This window comes from Prinia subflava, chromosome 1 (assembly GCF_021018805.1).
Source record: "Prinia subflava isolate CZ2003 ecotype Zambia chromosome 1, Cam_Psub_1.2, whole genome shotgun sequence".
NCBI lineage: Eukaryota > Metazoa > Chordata > Aves > Passeriformes > Cisticolidae > Prinia > Prinia subflava.
In genome coordinates, this window is record NC_086247.1 from 117,050,104 (window position 1) to 117,070,493 (window position 20,390).

At 38.9% G+C, this 20,390-nt stretch overlaps 1 protein-coding gene across 5 annotated transcripts; it reads right to left on the bottom strand.

Moving 5' to 3' along the window:
* Positions 1-19: 19 nt before the first annotated feature.
* Positions 20-16,534, bottom strand: RAB5A (RAB5A, member RAS oncogene family). 5 transcript variants are annotated; one of them, XM_063409154.1, is made up of 6 exons: positions 16,171-16,534; positions 10,050-10,302; positions 6,611-6,762; positions 5,464-5,586; positions 3,541-3,634; positions 20-1,220 (listed from the first exon to the last, which is right to left on the bottom strand). In XM_063409154.1, the coding sequence occupies exons 2-6, from the start codon at positions 10,210-10,212 to the stop codon at positions 1,105-1,107; spliced, it is 648 nt and encodes a 215-aa protein (XP_063265224.1). In that variant the 5' UTR covers positions 10,213-10,302; positions 16,171-16,534; the 3' UTR covers positions 20-1,104. The 5 variants fall into 5 exon arrangements, with proteins under 5 accessions (XP_063265224.1, XP_063265207.1, XP_063265216.1 ...); XM_063409137.1 differs by lacking the exon at positions 16,171-16,534 and adding an exon at positions 16,008-16,164; XM_063409146.1 differs by lacking the exon at positions 16,171-16,534 and adding an exon at positions 15,900-16,154.
* Between the last annotated feature and the right edge of the window lie 3,856 nt (positions 16,535-20,390).

Genomic DNA, 20,390 nt, shown 5'->3' on the forward strand with positions numbered 1-20,390 from the left:
TACTGACAGACAGCAGTACTTATGTTACAGATACAGGAGCATCATTTATTACTGTTCTAGCCATAAAGGAAGAACTCAGAACCCCCTTTGATTAGAGAGGAAAAAAGTTAGCTTTAAGTAACTGTACATTCTGTATACCTTTAAGCAACTCTTAAATATTACAGAAAGTATTAAACAAATGTAGACTACAATGCAGAGTACCTATTTACAGTACATTAATATCCAAATTTAAAATCAAGTTGGATGTACATAATTGTTAGTGCACTATTTTTTATTCCTTAGGGGAAAAACAAACTGTAATGGCCAGCAATGATCAGAAACAAGAAAGAAGTCACAGACACCGCGTTTGTTGTGGTTTTACTTGAAGAGCTCTTACAGTTTGTAGAGGACATAAAACCCCGTATCCTAAGTTGTAGAGTGAATTTACTGGTCTGTACCCTCTGAACAGATTAGAAATGAAGTTAGACTTGATTCATCACTAATTCATTAAGATAACTAACTGGGTTGATATAATTTACATACAGTGTACCAACTAAAACTCCACTTTCTGGCAAGCATAGGATTCTTAAAATTGTTAATGCAAGTATTATTTGTAATAAAATTATTAACCTATGGAATGTATAACTAAACAATGGATACCTGCAGAAACAACTCGTTGCATCAATACTGCAAATAAGTTTAAGTGATTTTTAGACCCTGTTTATAAGGAGGTTTTAAAGCACAATTGAGAATTATGAAAAGACCCAATTCTATTTATTATAACAGTGATCAGTATTGAGGCTACAGGAACTGGCCAATTAGGTCCACAGAAAGTAGTTCTTCTACACCCCTAATAATAACAACTGATTTTTAAAACCTTTCAACTGAAGGAAGTTTATTCCGCTTCCATCTCTCCTCTACTGCTGAAACATTACAGCCAGTGGTGGATACATGCATGTTAAAATTTTAGGTCAAAAGAAAACTCTGTATCATGAACTTGACTATTATCATAAGTCTCTTCGCTGTTTGGAAGCTGTACTGGACCAGGTTAAGCACTCCAATTCCATGGTTATTAACAGTTAGGAAGCAGAAGAATATTCAGAACAGTTTAAAGCAATTGATCTTTTAGTTACTACAACATTGACTCTTGGGTGGTTGTGTGGGTTCAGTAAGGTCTACTCCTCTTCCTCTGGCAGAGCTGGCTCCTGCATTCTGTGGTTCGTTCTTGGGCAATTTTTTTGCTGTAAGGTGAACAGGAAGTAAGAGTTAAACCTGAGATTTTACTAAGATTAAATCACCTGAGTAAACAGAACAACACATTATAGGCATATCAGTACACTCATTGTATAATCTGATTTGATTCAGTGCACTGGTAATGAAAGCAGGGAAGACACTTAACTTCTTAATGAGCAGCAACTTTATCTATGGTTTACAGGAGTGAAATACATTGGTAACTTGAGCAGTAAAATGTATCTGCACAGGTGTGCTACGCCAGTAAATGAGAGCTCTTGTGGGAATCCACACAGAAAAGGCTTTAAGATCAGGATCTTAGTGCAAAAAGATACAGAAATATTGAAAAAGCACACAGCACAGACAGAAATGGGTCAAAAAGTTCCCAGATAACCAGCCAGAGTAAGTGTTTGCAGACAACATATAAAATGGCCCTCAGCACCAGATCAAGCCCTTCCTATTTTTTCCAAGCTGTGTCTTCTCTCCAGCTCTCATGAGTCACTTGACTGGTAATTTATTTCTTACCCTCATGGCTCCAAGGTTCCTTCTCAGTCTTAACACAAAAAATAAGGGTGAAAACTGTCACCCTTCTGTGCAGTAGCTTCTCCTTGATTTCTCTCTATCAGAAAATTGCTAAGTTCTACACAAAAGGACTTCCATGGCCCCCTTACCAGGGCCCAACAACCACCCTTGTTCTATAGTCTAGCTGAATGGTTTCACTCCAAAATAGTTCTGTCAGTTTTTTAAAGAACTTGTTCTAAAATGAATGAAACCCAGCCCAAAAAACTGCAGAGCAGACATCAACACATTGTGGTGCCAGATAACCTCAGGGTGCAGGGCAAAAGGGTGGGCCACAGGGATCTGCTGAGGTCCCCTCCCCTTGGGCTGTTCTACAGTTCTGTGATAAAAACTAGAATCCACGAGCTACTAAGTTGCTGAGCCAGTACAAAGGGACAATGCACCAACAGAAAAAAGTCTTCAGAGCAATGTTTTGGATTCTAGAACTGCATCTAGAACTGAATTAACATTTTTTTTTTAACTGGAAGTTGTGAATGAGTGCTGAAGCAGTCAGTTTACAAGCAGCTGCAGCTTGCATCCAACAATTCTTTCAACATTCTCATTTTTACACATGGTCCCAAGGATTGCATCCACATTTTGCAGGCCATTCCAAATTGTATGAAATACTTATCACCTCATCCAAATTTCCATTCAGAGTCTATTGCTGCACAGATCTTGTTATGATGCACTGACAAAGCTGAATTTCACCCCACTGATGTAAAATACTCGCATGGCCAAAAAACATTGCAAACAAAACACACATTTACTAACTGGGGATTTTTTTTCCTTAAATTTACTTCGTAGGCTTCATTAAAATATGGAGGCAAGAATTATTGTTGATATATCAAATTAAAAAAATCCGATTTTGTGGATTTTTTTTTTAAACAGGAAGCAAACTGCACCATTAAACACAATAATTTTGAAATTTCACCACAACAGTACAATTGAGCATTTCTATATCATTAAATGCAGGCTGATCTTGAACATTTATGAGAAAAATATACTCTCCTGTCTTACAGTTAAGTATTTGTGTCTATCCCTTTTTCAAGTATTTATAATTAATATGAAGCAAGTACTTGTTATAAAGTGTTGCTATACTGATAATTTAATTAGCATCTGCTGGAAGTTTGAAGGACACCACAAATTATCTCCTGCTCTCCTGACTTGGAAAGCACAAGATTAAGATACCTTAAAAAACACTTAATTTTAACATCAATGACGTTTTTTCACAAAACATGGGTTAGAGAGGTGCAATAAAAACAGACTGAATGAGGTTATTTGATGCTATACGTTACTATTACCCCTAGTAAAGCATCTGCTTATGTTTACTACTAAATAGATTAGTGCCCAGCCTAAAAATGAATTCTTTTTCCTCCACTTTCTCAAGTTTATTAACAATTAAATACAATTTTGAGTACCAATGGAACACACAAAAATTCTTGATTTATACTTACTATTACATGTTAGCATCTTTACAGAAATCCCTAAGATTATCTTAAGTTAAAAATATATGAGCGGATTTACTTTTCACATGCAGGGTCCTTTACTTATAACTTGGACACCGAATTTAAGCACACATTGTCATCTTTGGCACAGCTTTTGGATTTCAGATAGCTGCTTAAACAAAATTAAACAAATGAAAGGGCCTGAGGACACTCCAGTACCAGAAATAATTTACACAAAGAACAGAGATCTTAGGTTAGGAAGATGGTCATGGTCTGAATCTCATGTACACTGTTCCCTTTAAAGTTCTCAGTTTTCTCATAAACTCACCAATTGCCATGAATATTTCATTTACGTTCATAGATGTTTTGGCAGATGTCTCCATGAACAATAGGCTGTTGTCATCTGCATAAGCCTGTGCTTCCTGAAAGTTAAAATAAGATTACATTACTTCATTAAAAAAAGGAAAACTCATACAATCATTACACACTGTACTTTTAATTGCTACAAAGGAACAATCTCTACAGAATTTTGAAAGAAAGATAGTTTGTGGAAACACTCATCTGACAACGTTATATACCAGCTATGGAGAAGTTACAATTCCACCAGTCAGTTCAACAACTAGAAGTGGAATCTTAAAGATCCCTACTAATCTTGAGAATATCCAGGTGGATAAATCTCAGGCAAAACTAAATAATAAATTAAAATATTTATGAAATAGACAACCCCAATGCAGCACATTAGCTCTGACAGTAAGAGCAAACAAGCTTCAGAAAGTGCCATCAAATGTCAGTAAGTCCATTATTACCCTGGAAAAAGGCAGTCTGTGAAATATCTTGAGTCTTTCGGCCATTGAGGCAGATGGATCAGAACACTTTTACTACCCTGATACAAATTCACAGTTACAGCAAATAAGCAGTATTCAGTATTTTGCAATGTTACCACCCTTTTCAGTATGAATTTTAATCTGACACACTGCTCATAGGAACCTTACTATTTTTGCCACTTCTTATTAGTCAATTCAGCTGAGAATCTCCAGCTTCTTATGATTATGTAACTGCCTTTGCATTCAAAAAGGAATCTGTGAAAAAGCTGAACTACAGAACACCTATGATGATAAGAATAATCTACAGTGCTCCCTAATTAAGTGGCACCTGCTAAGAGCTATGTAATTATATCTGAAACAACACATTAACAAATACCTAGAAATCTAATACGTGATTTGCAATGAGAAAGGCTTGTCAAGCCCACCAGGAGCCCATAAATCCACAGCAGCAAACACCACAACATTTGAAAAACATTAAGACTGTAATTGTTCAAAAAACAGTACAGGTAGGTCTACTATACTTAAATGTAATTACATTATTGACTGCAGTCATGTATGAAATTTTTGTTAAATACCATAGTTTTTCATGAAACACCAAAGCTTCCTGTCAACTGTCATGGAAGTATAAAATTAGCAAACTGGCAGAAAAACACCTAAACCACTGCTACTCTTATAATTCAACTCTCCGTAGTTACAAAAGGATTCATTTCTATATGCAGCTGTATCTCACACAGTGACCCAAAACACAGGTTAAAAACCATAAATTACTGACTAATAAATACTATCTTAATTCAAATTCAGTCAATCATGAATGGACCAGAACTACCTGCCGTTAATTTAATTCAGTCTAAAGGCTATTTTCTGATGACTTGATTAGACACTCTAGAAGATAAAATACCCCAGTGAGAGCACAGATGTAATCACTAAACCAAAAGAAATGCCATGAAAAGCTCAATTAAAACTTGAACCCTGCTTCAACAGTACAGCCTAAGCAAGTTAGGCACATCAAATCAGCTTTCTATCATACAATAATCAAAATTCTCTGGCTGACAAGCCAGACAGAACAGTTTGCACTGAATTACTGCTATTTCATCCATTGAAACTCTAGTTACCAGTAATTTTGGGTAGAAGACAGAAAGAGGTCACATCAAAGAATGGATATTCAATGAGCCTTAAAGATACGCAAATAAATTAATTATTCCTCAAAGTCAAATTAATTATTCTGAAAAGTCTGTTCCTCCATATTACTTGTACAGAAATAGGTTTTTCGGTAGCATGTATAATTTAATTAGTTTCAGTTGACATTTATACTTAACAGCATGACCTCCATAATAACTAGCTAGGCTATGCATATAAGCTCCTCCTAGGTTTACTTACTATCTATTCAAACAAAATGCATTTTCTGTGAACAAAAATTATGTACATACCTGGAAATCCACAGCTCTTTTGTTAGCTAGATCAGCTTTGTTTCCTGCTAAAGCTATTACAATGTTAGGACTTGCTTGTCGCTGAAGTTCTTTGACCCAATTTTTCGCTCTGGCAAAGGACTCCTGTTAATGATTACAAAATGATGCAACTGAGTTTTATCCTTTTGTACTCACCTATTATCCCCATCTCTGTTATCAACACTTCAAGCTCAAAATGCCATTGCAAGGCTGCTACCTTAGTCCAAAGGCACACTCCAAATTGCCAATTGAGTTTTTAAAATGAAGCATCCCTACCTTAGTTCTCAACTGTGCTTAGCTTGGATAACATTGAAGTAAGTACATAGGAAGATCTTTGTGTAGACAGAGTAAGGAAAGAAGTGGTTAAGAGAGAAAACAGGAACTTCAGTTTCTCTGGGAGATTCAAGTATATGATCAGCTATACTGAAAAGGCCTCAAAATTACTTTTTAATTACTGAGGACTGTTCATTATTGTACATGTACTGTACATGATTTCAGGGTTTTTTTGAGAGTTTTGGGGTTTAAGTCTCATTTTATCAGGAACAAGTGAAGCTTATCTGATCTATGTTCAAAGAAAAAGAAATCTAATAACCTTAGGTCTCAATAGCTTGTGCTACCTTTCCAATCCTTAATCAAAATTTGCGATAATACAATATTAAAATAATGCCTTCACAATCAGAAATAAAAGTGCCACCAGCAATATGATGAGAGTAACAGCTCAAACTCCATGAACTGATTTAAGGGTGTGTTAGAAACACTTCTACAAGAGGATTTTTACTCTTCTCTTTTTTTAATTAAAAAAGGCACCACCACCACCAACAAAAAAACAAACGAAAGCCACCCACCCCAACCCTAGAAACAGTCTTTTAGCCAGAAAATTTAGAGACACAAATCGACATGACACAGTGCAGTATGAAATGAGCAATCTGGTTCAGCAGAAGGCATCCCTGCCCATGGCAGAAATGTTGGACTAGACAACCTTTAAAGGCTTCTTCCCATCCAAACCATTCCACGATTCTACAAATCGATGAATTGATTTACACAAGTCAGTGACGAAAAAATAAGTAAAGATCAGTGCAAGACTGGTAATTTCCAAATCCCTCTTGTGCATCCCTGATCCAGTACTTACCTCGTTTGTGATGTCGTATACCACTATAGCTGCTTGTGCTCCTCTGTAGTACATGGGTGCTAAACTGTGGTACCGCTCTTGCCCAGCTGTATCCCAAATTTCAAATTTTACCGTTGTGTCATCCAGACACACAGTCTGGGTTAGAAAAGCAGCTACAAAAAAGACAGAGGTGCTGAAACCAGAAGTTTGCTTATATCTCCATATTCATATATAGTTATGTTCACAGAGGTGCAAAACAATTCAAGCCTACTATTAAAATACAACAGCAAGCATTAGTGACAGTCTGTAACTGTGATCAACACAGAGGAGTTATTTAAACAACCGGACTTTCCTCAAGTTAGACATAAGAAAGCAAAAATTAAGAATTCCCTTTTTCATAATAGTGAATCTGAGTAACCATAAGCCTTCTCCTAAACGTTCCAGATATAGTCTGTTGAAGCAGGATGTATTAGAGTACCAGTAACAGCATCCCATCATGCTATAATCCAACAGCTCAGGTATTTTCAGTTTGACACCTTTATATTACTTTAATAGCATCTTAAAACTTTGATTTTCAGCTTCTAACAACTTCACCTTAGCTAACAGGTCTGGAAGAAAGAAACACTTTTTCTAAGTTCTTGTTCTCAAAGCAGCTATATTTTTGACTTTGCAAGTGATCTCAAGAACTTATTTCAGCACAATTTCAACAGCCTGCAGTTTCAGGGAAACCTGCAGCCATTGCTACTACAGCTGAACACATTACCATAAATAATGGTCTTCCAGTTACAGAAAATACTAAGTAACTTATTCCAAGTCTTCAAAGAGTTACTCCTAGTAAAACTTTTCCATTCAGATTAAGGTACAATTGGAAGTCTGGAGGTGAGTGCCCACACAGCATAGAAACCAGTATTAAAAACTAAGGGAAGCCCACTACTTAGCTGAAGTGGGAACTCTGATCACTAGGCACACTGATGGACTGTGGCCAATTTACATCAAATGTCTGAAGAGACACTGGCCCATAACGCTTCCATACCTGGGATTTCATCCTGTCCTACATACTCAGAGACATCACAGCCTATGAATCACTCCAAAACTGCTGCAACCTTCAACTCATTACAGAAACCAAAATGAAGCCAATCTTGCTCTGTAAAGGACATTGTAACTAGTGTACAGAAGTGTCCCTGTCTCAGCTGTGAGCAGCAGCTGCACGGTACTTGGCTGCTGGCTGGGGTTAAACCGTGACCAGAAGCTGACTCCTTAAGTGGTCAGGTGCTCCTGCTTCAGGGGTATTAGCATCCATCACAGATGAGCAGGCAGGCTGAGGAAGGTAAAAGCTTTGATGTTCCAATGTTAAATCAACATAAATCTCTCTAAATGCTACATATCCAAACACTGGTAGAACAGGCTCCACTTGGCAGCTCCCTAAGCAGCCCAGAACCAAAACAGAGTGGAAAAACACCATACATTCTGCACAAAACTAAGGGCTTCCTCCTCAGAACAGCTCAATATTATATTTCTCCAAGGCAGAAACAAGATGTTAAGCAAGATGATTTTGAAGTTCTCACAGACATTGTCTTTCATTACGTAATTTCTTAAAAGAAAAATGTACCTACACTGCATAAATTAAGGTATGTACTTGGAAAGAGAATTAAACAAGTGGTTTATTCTATGCAATCCTTTTGTTTTTGTCAAAAGTAACATTTCAGCCACTTTAAAATGCCAGTTGATTTCTGCAAAAAAGAAATGTCTTCAATCTTGCCAAGGCCATAGTCATTTGACAATCAATCATCTGTTAATTATCTCAAAGTCTATTATCTTTAACAGCCATACTTTTGTCTTAAGCAAGTAACAGGCCTTGCTGCACTAGTCTGAAGTGGCAAAACCACACCACCACCATCCAACATGTCTGCCTTCAACTGCACTCCCTTTCAGATGTTTTTATCCAGATTCACAATGCACATAAGCCTCTCTTTGTTAAAAGGCCCTTCTGTATACAAAGAAAATTATGCCTTAGGCAGCTACAAGCCACAGAGTTAGACAGCTTTCTCTATAGAAAACTTTTCTGAATCCCAACATTGCTGCATATAATAGCTCTCAGATGCATTATATAGCATTTCCTTGATTCTACTTGATATAGAAGATGCAGAAGTTAATACAGATTACACTAAACCTTATATATCTGGAATTGAACTTAGGCTCTTGTTTAACATTTGTTTAGATTTTGAACAGTGTAACAAAGTTTGGGTTATCCCAAACATTAAAACAAGAAAAAACTAAACTGAGGTGAAATTAATTTGAGCTCATTGAAATGGAAAAATAAATTTCACTTAATTTTAAGTTTTTTTAAAAAAACTAAAAACCTGGTTGATATTGGAAAGTTAATTCACTACATATCTTTGAGGATGCTCTCCGTATCACCTCACAGCTGTTTATCAAAGCATACAGAAACTTTCATACTAACATTTACCCTCAAGCCATAAAATGCACAAAGCCAAAAGTGTGCAAGGTAAAGTTGTTAAAATAGAAATGATGTGATTCTCTATTCATGCTGACAGATAGAAAAAATAAATACATGCAACAGCTAGAAATAGGGCAAAAGAAGAATGCAATGACACTCAGCTTGTATTTATTTTTGTAAGCTTTGCAGTGTTTTTACATTTCAACAAGTGTTGACGTGTGAAGACACATACAGACCACTGAAAGGCTTTCACATAAATATTACAATGGAACAGGCTGACTCATGCAAGCTGCAACAGCAACTACTGGAGAATATTTATCAATTCATAAAATCCATACTTTGTAAAGTCTGTATGCTGTTAGGTAGTTTTAGGATATGTTTAAATTTATCCAAGAAGGAATACAGCTCAAAGCATAAACAACTCCAAAATACAACTTAAGAAATCTGGCAAAGGGAAAAGTGTAATAAAATCTGTTTAAACAGATTTTTTAAAAATTCTAGTAGCCAGCACCTGTTTCGTTTCAAGTCACAAAATGGAAAAACAGCAAAATAAATTTTGTGATTACTAACACAGAAACATACCCAGAAATGTAGCAAGTTCTCCAAAATCAAAGTTAGCATGCATTAGTGACAAACACAAGCTTCTTGGAAAACGCAATGCTCATTTTTTGCACAGAAACTAAGCTCACAGTTCTGAACTAAGCAGTTATTACATGCACTAAGCATACTGCACAGTTAAAAGAGCCACACACCCACTTACAAACAAAATGTAACATTAAGCCTAAGTTTCAAAACTATGCAGTTCAAGAATACATTCACTACCTCCACTTGAAAAGGATATTTAACTCAGAAAATTATAGTTCTCAATTACTGACAAAGGGCTCAGATTTGATTCTTGCTGTCAATGATCCACTCTAGAAGTGCCATTACATTAAAGGTTTTCAGAGGCAAGGATAACATAAAAATATAACATGAACCAAATGAACAGAGTAATTTTCTCACCTCCAATCGTACTTTCTTGAAATTCATGAAACTGTCCTTTTACAAAACGAAGCACCAAACTTGATTTGCCAACTGCAGACTCTCCTAAAAGTACTAATTTGAATTGGCAAATTTTATTTCCAGCATTTGGCCCGTTGGGCCTTGTTGCTCCTCGATTAGCCATGTCCAAATTAAAAAGCAGTCTTTTGTTTCAACAGCCTTTGAAAGCAAGTTCCACTGAGATCTGAATCCTGGTTCTTCTGCCAGTAACAACCTAATTTGTGAAAAGACAGTGGGTACATTAGATTTACAAACCAAGTAAGAAGTCTCATTCACTAATGCAATATATATATATAAATAAATATATATATATAACTTGACCTAGTATTTACTGAAGTCAACAGTCCAGACTACAAGTACCATCATTACTAAGTTGTCAACAATAGCCAGAATTTATGATACATGAACCAGTTATCTTCTTCAACATCTCGCCTTCCCATTAAAACTTCAAATTAGCATATTAAAATCCAATTATGCTTCTTCTTGCAAAACTTCAGTCTCCTGTTATTTCTTAACAAATCGACTGATGTATAACACAACAGATCCAGACTTTCAAATTATCAGTAAAATAGCAAATGACAAGAAGCAATAACTTTTCATAATTATGCTATTGCTAACCAATATTCCAAAGTTAGCAGTGCTCAAGGATGCTGAAAAACTGAGCAAATTGGGAAAACTCAAACACCACAGTAACTTCTTTGCAAGTATAGTTCTGTTCACTTCTATCCTATCTATCAAAATCAATTTCCTTAAATAAAAGTACAGATCTTCACACACAAACCATTAATAACCTCTCTAATTAACAGGTGTACTGAGAAGCAAAAAGTGAAGCTTTCCATATGAAAATAAATTGACCAGTAAGAATTTCAGGCCACTCTGTACAAGCTACCAGAGAACTACCATATGATAACAAATTTCTATCTCCAATATTTACACGTCCTAGATCAATATTAACAACAGAGGTCTTTGTTAAGAACAAGTATGAACAGTATATTGCTTTCATACTCTTCTTTCCAGCTGCTTAAACACCGCCCATTCCACAGTACTAATTCATATGGAAAGAGAAGCATTTAGACTCTGCTGGTGTCACTTCTGACCCTAATATTTATGTTTTTACACACTTAACAGCAGATACAAAACAAAAGACCTCTCAAAATTAGCCCACAATTTTGCCCTACTCCAGCCGATCTTTTACTGGAATTGAGCACACTTTGCAGGGATATAGCTTTTCTAACATCTAGGATTAGAGCTGGATTAGAGTACATGCTCCTAATGCAAAAAATGGCTTTAATTCATATGTTGCAAGAGAGTAAGCAAATGTGTTTCAAATGACTTCCTGTTCTTTATTCCTTGTGAAAAAAAACCTACATTTTAAACCGAGCACTATCTTTAGCCATCTACCTATTTCAAACCCCTCAGCACACAGATCAGGCACTTGAGCATTCCAGTTTGCTACAGGCCTAGCTCAGATGCCAAGCCTTCCTTCTTCCTAATGCTCCCTCTCCTTCAACCCAAGTCCTGAAGAACCTTCTTTCCTGGAATGTACTTCAGCAGTGTAGCAGAACCCTAACCTTCAGTAAGAGACTCCCTTACAAACTAGTATTCATGGAATAAATGAGAACAAAAATCTTAGCATTATTTACTGAATAACATAACAGCTGAAAAACAGATATTCTATTTCTCATTGTAAACAGAATACAGGTCTTAAAAATATTTTCAGCATCTTAGAGATACCTCCTTTGCTCATGTTTCTCCTTTTCTCATGTCTCTCAAAATAATATACCTTTTTCGAGTTAGGATATAACGATTTTGCTTTCTGTCCTGAGTTTGTGTTTCGTTTCACAATTACATCACACTTAAATAAAAAAATATATATTTTTTTAGATTTCAGGTGTCCAACATAATCTATCAAGTATCATATTTTAGCTACATATTCATAGCAACATGTGAAAGTGTTCCACAGTGAAACAATGATGCAAAAAAGGCCTTGCAAATCCCACCAGTGCTCTTATTAAGCAGACGTTAATTCTATACTAAGATTCTTATTCATTAAATTAATTTTGGTGAAGTATTTCAGAATACAGGAATGGATCCAGTTATTTTAAAAATACCAGACCTTTTATCCTTACACCATAAACGACAATTTTGCACTATTCATGTGTTGGTTCTCAGGCAAGACTCTTCACCCCCCATGCTGTAGAAATGTGCTTCAGAAGTTGTGGAGTGTTTTGCATAAAAATGGATCTGTGACAACAGTTAATCTCTCCCTAATTGTACTACAATAGAGAATGCAGCAAGGTATAACCAAAATATAGGTGGTTCAGAATACTGTTAGCCATTTGTTTATCTTTTTCTTTGGAAAAGTAATGAAGAAAATTAAGTTATTTCTGTTTTAAAATGAAAAAAAAAAAAAAAACAACAACTCATCTATTTGCTGTAGCATTCCATCGTGCTTGGACAATCATGAAACAATTTAAAACCCTTTAATGTTAATACATCCCATGTTTTTCCAGACTCTACAGCATTCATAAAGGCATAAGGACAACATCCAATGACTGTGTGACTTAGTTCTCCTGGGAGCAAGTGGCTTCTAGATGACACACAGTGAGGAAATCAAGCCACTGCACAGGTTACCCCCATGACTGCTTTTTTGCTTGCTGTTTCCTATACTGAGTGCAAAAGGAGGCATGAGAAAAAAAAAATTAACTCATGTAATATTTTTTCAGCTGAGCATTTACAGCTTGTAGTTAATTCAGATTTTTATCACTGACAGAACAGTAATTATTACCCCTGCAAAAATAGTTCAGAACACAAAGTTGCACAGGTTGTCAAGAAAAATATCTCGTTTGGTTTTTATAGATGTCCAAGCTACAGAGGCTGTAGTTATCAAACAGCTTCAAAGTTTACATTCTTACAGCACCCCTCCCCTGAAATCATTCTAGACAGTGAGATACCATGTACAAAAATAACCAGCTCTCAAGCAGACAGCAGAGCACAGTACCTGAGAGGAAGGCCATCTAGGAAACATACTGCAAACCTCATTCATTCAACAGTCACATCAATACATCTACTAAATTAATAATGAAACCTACTAGTCATACCACCCACTTTTCAACAGCTCAGGATAAAAGATAATGCAAGACTGAAAACCTGATAGAGCACATCCAGATTATTGTGACATGTTAAAAAAGTCACTAACACCTTCTAGAAGTGTATATGGAAATCATCATCTTTTGAAGTTTCAGAGGATGCCAAAACTCTGCAGTTAAAGTTCGCAACAAGGCAGCATACTTACACAATAAACAAGGGAAGTACCTGCTTCATCTGAAGAGAAGCAGTACTGCAGTTTGACACAGCCACTACAGAATGGTTTTGGCCTGTTCTTTTCATATCTGTGAGATGAGCACACAGTGCCTCACAAAGATTCAGAAGTAGATTTCAATGCTACAGTCCCCCATGCACACTCCAAGTCCCAGGTCACATTCATTCTACTATTTCTTAATTCATCAGTAAATGAATGAAGACAAAACAAACCTAGAGAATCTGGGAGGAATAGTACACTCAGTACCCTACACATAAACTGCAAACTCAGCTCTGGTGAAAATTTCCTGGAAAAAAACCCCACTAATATTGCTCCCCTTCCAATTTTGTATACATTGTAATCAATATATTTGGAACATGTAAAGAAAGAAAACCTGACCTGGATAAGACATTTTCATTCACCTACACAAAAGCAAGTACACAACTGCTTGACTTGAAACAAGCTCTTAAACTGATATGTATGGGAGTTATGGAAATTATCTACTAATAAAAAAAATGCTAAAGAAAATACTATAGAAATTTTTGAGATGGATGGCTTTATGTGGATGGAATGAGGGAGTTTTTCTTACTTTTACAGAGTTTAAGATAAAAACTCCATTTTGCAGTCTTGGGCAGTACAAATACATAGGTCACTCTGCTAAGTAGGAACTTTCACTCTTCTCCTGAATATCCCCCCCATGACAGACCAGGTCCATGCTGAAAAACCAGAACACAGCGCCTGGAGCATATTATTAGCAAAGGACTCCTGGTAATCCGACCAACTAATTTACTGGATGCTGGGTATTCTCCTCACTCCAGAAGAGAAATTTGTATGCTGTTGGACAGTCTGAGTTTTATTTATGAAAGAGTCCTAAGTATTTCAACAGATCAAGCACAAATCTTATTATGTTTGAGTCTGTGTACAAAATACCAATAACTCCAGCCAATACCTACAAACTCTCAATTTAATGGTATAATTCAGTCATGTAAGCATAAGGACTGGCCTATTTTCAACTACAAGACAGCTAATACAGAAGTATCAAAGTAACACTGGTGACAAAAGCCAGCCTACTGAAGAGATTAAGACAGTGAGCACTGTTCCTGCAATTAATGTGATTAAGTGTATTATCAAATACAAAGGCCACACAAAAAAATTCACGATAAATTTTAAACTGGAACATTCCACCACTTTTGTATCTCACAGCAAACAACACTGTTTCTTACTAATAAACTTTTGTACACTGCATTAACAGACACAAAGTATACAATACTGAGGCTGCAACTATTATCTATCTACTTTAAATTCCTTTGTACTGGACTTTCCTGAATGTTTTAAAAAGCAGAAACTAAAAAGCTTTACATATTAGCCACTCCTACTAACCGAAATTTCTGTTACTCCTTCCAGGTTCAGCAGAATCAGTGATACCTTCCTGCAGTGCTCAAGACAGGGACAAGCAGCAAAATGCTTGTCACATGCAGGCCAGTTTATATTGAAACAGAATGAGACTGTAAGTTAAACAAGTGAATCAACAGAGTTGCTGCAAAAATATCATAGCCCTACTATTAAAGGCAAATAGCCACCTCATAAGCTCATCCGAATGGTGAATGGCAGTAATTGCTTTCAGATAAACTGGTTTATCATACAGGAAATGTAAGCGATGACTATAATACCATTGTCTCCAGCCACCTCACTTCAGCCAACATCTACCTTTTCCTGACATTTCTCATTATGGAAGAACAATACCTACATGCAATCTGTAGGTAAGTCTGACTGTAGCTCTGAAGAATTACTGTAGAACTGGAAAAAATAAAAAATGCCACGATTTTTACTCTGTCTAAATGTAACATGAAAGAAACTGATTAATTTCAGCTGCTTAATTAGCAGTTTAGCCTCACATTTCCATCCCCAAGCTCTGAAAGAGGTATAAGATAAGAAAAAAAAGTCATAAGAAATGCCGAGCAAACAGCCTTTCATGGCCCTGTTTGGAACATTTTGATAGTTCTTATGCAATTCAGCTCTCCTCTAAAACATAACAGCTTAGGTTTGTTCCTCCACCCTACCCTAGCTTTGTATCTAATTCCAATTCAGTGCGATGCACAATATCCAGAATACTAGGCCTGTCGCGATCCCCCCGATGGCGACGCGCTGTCGGGAGCATTTTACTTCCCACCTAGCTCACCGTCCTTCTTCCAGACGCAAGAGAAAGGAAAAGCGAGGGACCCATCACCCAACCCCCCCTCCACCCCTCACAAGCAACTCGAGGGGCACAGCCCCCACGGCCGGCCCCAGACAGCGATACCTCCGCAGGAGCGCCCGCACGCAGGGGAGGATCCCCGCTCTCCCGGGCCCAGCCCCTCCAACCCCCGCCGCCACCTCCCCTCCCCCGCGGCTCCCTTCCAGGCACAGGAATAAGGGGAAGTGGGAAAACCGGGGGCGCCATTTTGAGCCGGGAAGGGAGAGAGCAGCCTCCCCTCCCCGCACGCCGGGCCGCCCGCCTCGGCCACCCGTACCGCGGCACGACGCTCCCGCAGCGCCGGGGGAGCGGCCGCCGGCAGCAGCCCGGACAAGGCGCGTCTCGCCGCCGCCGCGGCCCCCCCGCGCCGCCACCGCCTCCTCACCTGGCCGGGGCGGGGGAGCCGGGGCGGCGGCGCAGCGATGTCCGTCCGTCGGCGCGTCGGTCGGGGCTGGCGGGCGCGCCGGGTCAGGGTGGGCGGAGGAGGGGTAGGAGGGGAGGGCGGCTCCTCGGTGGGGGCGAGGGGCGGGGGCGCAGCCGTGCCTCACCCAGCCCCGCCGCCGACTTCCGCCGCCGCCTCTGCCCCGACCAAAACACTCTCACACACACAACACGCACTTCCGCCGCCGCCACGTCAGGCCCGCACGCGCCGTGCCCTTCCGGTTCGCCCCGGAGTCACGTGGGCGCTTTCTCCCCGGCCGCTCCCTCCTCCCTTTGTTCCCGCTGCCGCCCGCCAGCCCCGCCGCTCCCACGGCAGCCGCGCCGCTCCGAACAGCGTGTGCCAGACTCCCGCTTCTCCCCAGCGCCCGGGGGAAGCGTCCCCGGGAGCGACCCGCGCGTCTTCCATCTTCTATCTACGGTGGGGGTGCTGAGCACCGGAATGGGTTGCTCAGAGAAGTTCAGGATGCCCCATCCCTGGCAGAGCTCAAGGCAAAGCTGGGTGGGGCTCCGAGCAACCTGCTCTAGTAGGAGGTGTCCCTGCCCAAGGCGGGAGAGTTGGGACTGGTTGATATTTAGGGTCCCTCCCACCCCAAACTGTTCTGTGAGTCTCTGCCTGTCCCCTAGGGACTGCATTGCAGCCCGAGGAGGCCACTGGGGTGCCAGGGATCGGAGCAGGGTATCACACACACGGGAAAGCCCTGGTTTAATCCTTCAAAAGGACCAGTTTCCAAAGCTATTAGTCAAATGAGTTGAAAGGAGGAACTGCATAGGAAAACCTGAATTGTCATCGGGAATTTGCCTTTTTAAAACACTGAACAGCCACTGATAAAGTCCTACAGGTTGGCTCATTATCGTCAGAGTGCTAAAAACTGGAGAAAATAGGTTGCTAGCCCAGAACAAGTCTTGATTGCTTCATACTGTGAAACATGACCTTGTGAGAGGGAAGGATAAAGGCCAGTTGGACACAGGCTGTGAGTTGAAGCAGAAACAGAACAACCATGATAAGTGTTTCTTCAGTGTAGCAGCCTTAACAAGGTGTAAGAGTGGCATTTGAAAGAAATAACAAACAAACTGATAAGACATTTAATAAGTTTATCAACAATGGTATATAGTAATTGGTACAATTTAATGAAGATTGTTTAGATACTCCATCACTCCATCAGGAAATAATCAAGTTGATGTTGTTGTATTCTCAAAATACACATTTTAGTTCAACCCCATATATATAAATGAAGCAAAAAATCAGTTTGTGTAAAGCCTGTGGTCAGTGTTATGCTATTTTCCCCTTCCCTAGTATGACATATCAATACTTGGATATACTGAGGTGAATGGAGTGAAAACAGATCATTGTTTTAATCTTCATCCGTTCTTTTCCATATACTTTTCCATTGGAACCAGTTTGGTTTCAGAATAACAATTTTCCTTTTCCACTTTATTAAGTTGATCACTTACATAAGTGCTTTGTGAAAGGCCAATATGTAACTTCAAAAAAGTAAAATACATTTTGCATTCACCAGTGATGTAGAATGCCAGACTAGCTCCAGAGAAACGTGTTTGAAAGTATACAAATATTTTTGAGCTGTGAGTTTGCTAAATGTTTGTAAGGGTTGTCCTTTAAATGTAATCCTGTCCTAATACACTGTTTATTTACCATCACCCTCTGACTGGTCTCGATATGTTCAACTGGATTGCAGGATTTGCTGAGCAAACAGCAGATTCCTGACAAATGTGTTTTACTACACACCTGACAGGCATGCATTGGAGCACCAGATAACATCCAGTCAACCTGGCAGCTGCTACTCACTCACTCACTCACTCACTCACTCACTCACTCACTCACTCACTCACTCACTCACTCACTCACTCACCTCCCTGCAGTAAGAGACAGAACATAACTGGAAGGACAAAAGCAGGAAGACATATGGGTTAAGATAATGACAGTCTAATAGATGAAGGAAAGTGGAAGCAAAAAGGCAATACAAAGGAAATCGCTGGCTACCTCCCATAAACAGACCGGTGTCCAGCCAGTCTCCAAGCAGCAGCCAACTTGGAAGACATCTCCTTTGTCTGCCTCCATTTTTCATTGCTGAGCGTAATGCTGTGTGAGATGGAATATCCCTTTGATCAGCTTGGGTCGGCTGTCCGGGCTGTTTTCCACTCCCACGTTTCTGGACCATCAGCAGCATTTCTCCCTGGGTGGGGCTAATGACAAAGTGGGGGAAAAGAGAAAGTCCTCACCCTATGCAGGCACTAGTCAACAGTTGCTGAAGTATTGCTGTGCTATCAACAGTAGTTTAGTTACAAATCCACAACACAGCACCATTCAGGCTGCTATGAAGAAAATTAACTCCTTCTCAGCCAGACACAGTACATACATAAACAGTTTTTGTGGAAAAATACACTGAGTCTTTAGAATTACTGGAACTAAATTCAATTTAGAGATTAAACACATCATACATGACATTTTGTGGTTCACCTAATCTTACCAAATAAAGGACCATACTATTCCATATGTAAGGATCATTATCTATGCTTCTAGTATAAATAAATCCTTCATAAAACTGAAATAATCTTTCACCTTATCAGATGTATCTCAAGTTCAAGGCTAAATGGAATTTTTGATGCAGGATTTCTATTCACATGACATAGTTGCTGTTAGGAAGCCTGTTTTACATGCAGGAGGTTCCTGCTGGCTAACTTAACTCTCTGACTGCAACGCAGAGCTGTAGCACATCTCTCTTGCTGTATGAAATGCCCAAATTGTTCTCAGCTGGTTGACACTGACCAAGTGGGACAGCAGACACCAAAGGTTCACTGTGAACATGTGAAATAGAGGCATGAGAGACTGTGGCAGCAATCAAATAGCCAAGTTCCAGTTACTGTATTTCAGGCTTGACAGGTCTCTGTGAGTTCTAGTGGTGAAGACAAGTTTCTTCCATTTTAGTCTGCACAAAAAGCTGTTGAAGGAAAGCTCTGAAATCACACAGCCCCTACCAGTGGTCGTGTTTTCATATTTTATTTCATCATGGTTCATATATACCAAAAGTGAAACGGTGCTGGGTGATATCAACAAATTTATGTTAGTGGGTCATGGTTTCACCAGGTGGCTTTCCATCTATCTTAGCATTTCTCTGCAGAGTTTTATGTTCTGCTCAGCCTTTTTGTGTTTAATGCTAGATGTGTAATAATAAGTGGAAGTTGACTTTAGAGGATGTGCAGAATTTCTTGATTGTGTCTGAAGTCCCCCCTTTTTTTTTTTCCCTTTTTTTTGGCTATAACATTCTTTTTTTTCTGTCTTCTATCTCTACTTGTGTACATTTTCTCTGTACCAACATTGGCTTGGTCATATCATAGCATACCAAAAGCAGCACATAGAAAACAGTAATTTCCTATATGTAAATGAATTGAATAAAAAAACTATGAAAACAACCAGGCAGTGACAGCAAAGTGCATCGCCATGCCTGATGTCATTCAGACGTTTCACAACATTTGGAGTGTTTTACACGGCGTTCTCTGGCCTTCAGAGATTTTAAGGAATCCACAAACTTAGTGCTTTTACTCCGGTCTATGCCAGCACCATAGTCAGAGCGAGAGCTGTGTTGCAGAACGTGGGGCGTTTGCGCTTCATAAAGAAAGTAAAATGCAGGGCTTTAGACAGTTTCCATTCCTCCGTTTTAGCCTAAACAAGACAGAAAAAGGCATTAGCTTGTGGGAATTGGATGTCAGAAACTAGTGAAATGTCAAGTACTGTTGAGGAAAAAAAATGCTGCTGTAGAATGGAAAATTTTGTTCAACCTTTTCCAAACAGCTTTCCCCAGAGATCCTACTTCTGACAAATTCATGCTGAAGTAAAGAAAGGTTTAATCTTTTTTTTTCTCTAAAATTGAGTTCAATTGGTTTTTGTTAATTCATTATCTTATCTTTAAAATTACAGGCCCTTCCCACTCCACAACTATTCTTTCTGTGGCCAAAATAACTTTCAGTATAAGAAAGAATGCATATGACACTGATTCCAGAATGAGAAGAATTATAGGAAAGAATGTATATTCTCAGTAGGTTTCAAATTGATCTATAGGGGACCCACGTTTCTGCAAAAAAGAAAAGAAGCACACAGAGGCAAAAAAACCAAGGCTGAGGACTGCTCTACTTGTTTCTGCAATAGGCACTTTTTTTACATGTCCAAGTCCTATTTTTTTGCCTTTGGCACAACCCACTCCATCGGGACTAAGTGGATGCTTTCAATTAGCAAGTGTGGCCACCTACTGGGGAAAAAACAAGGTAAAAATAAATCACCAGTGCGCAGACTGTATAAAAATGATACCACCTT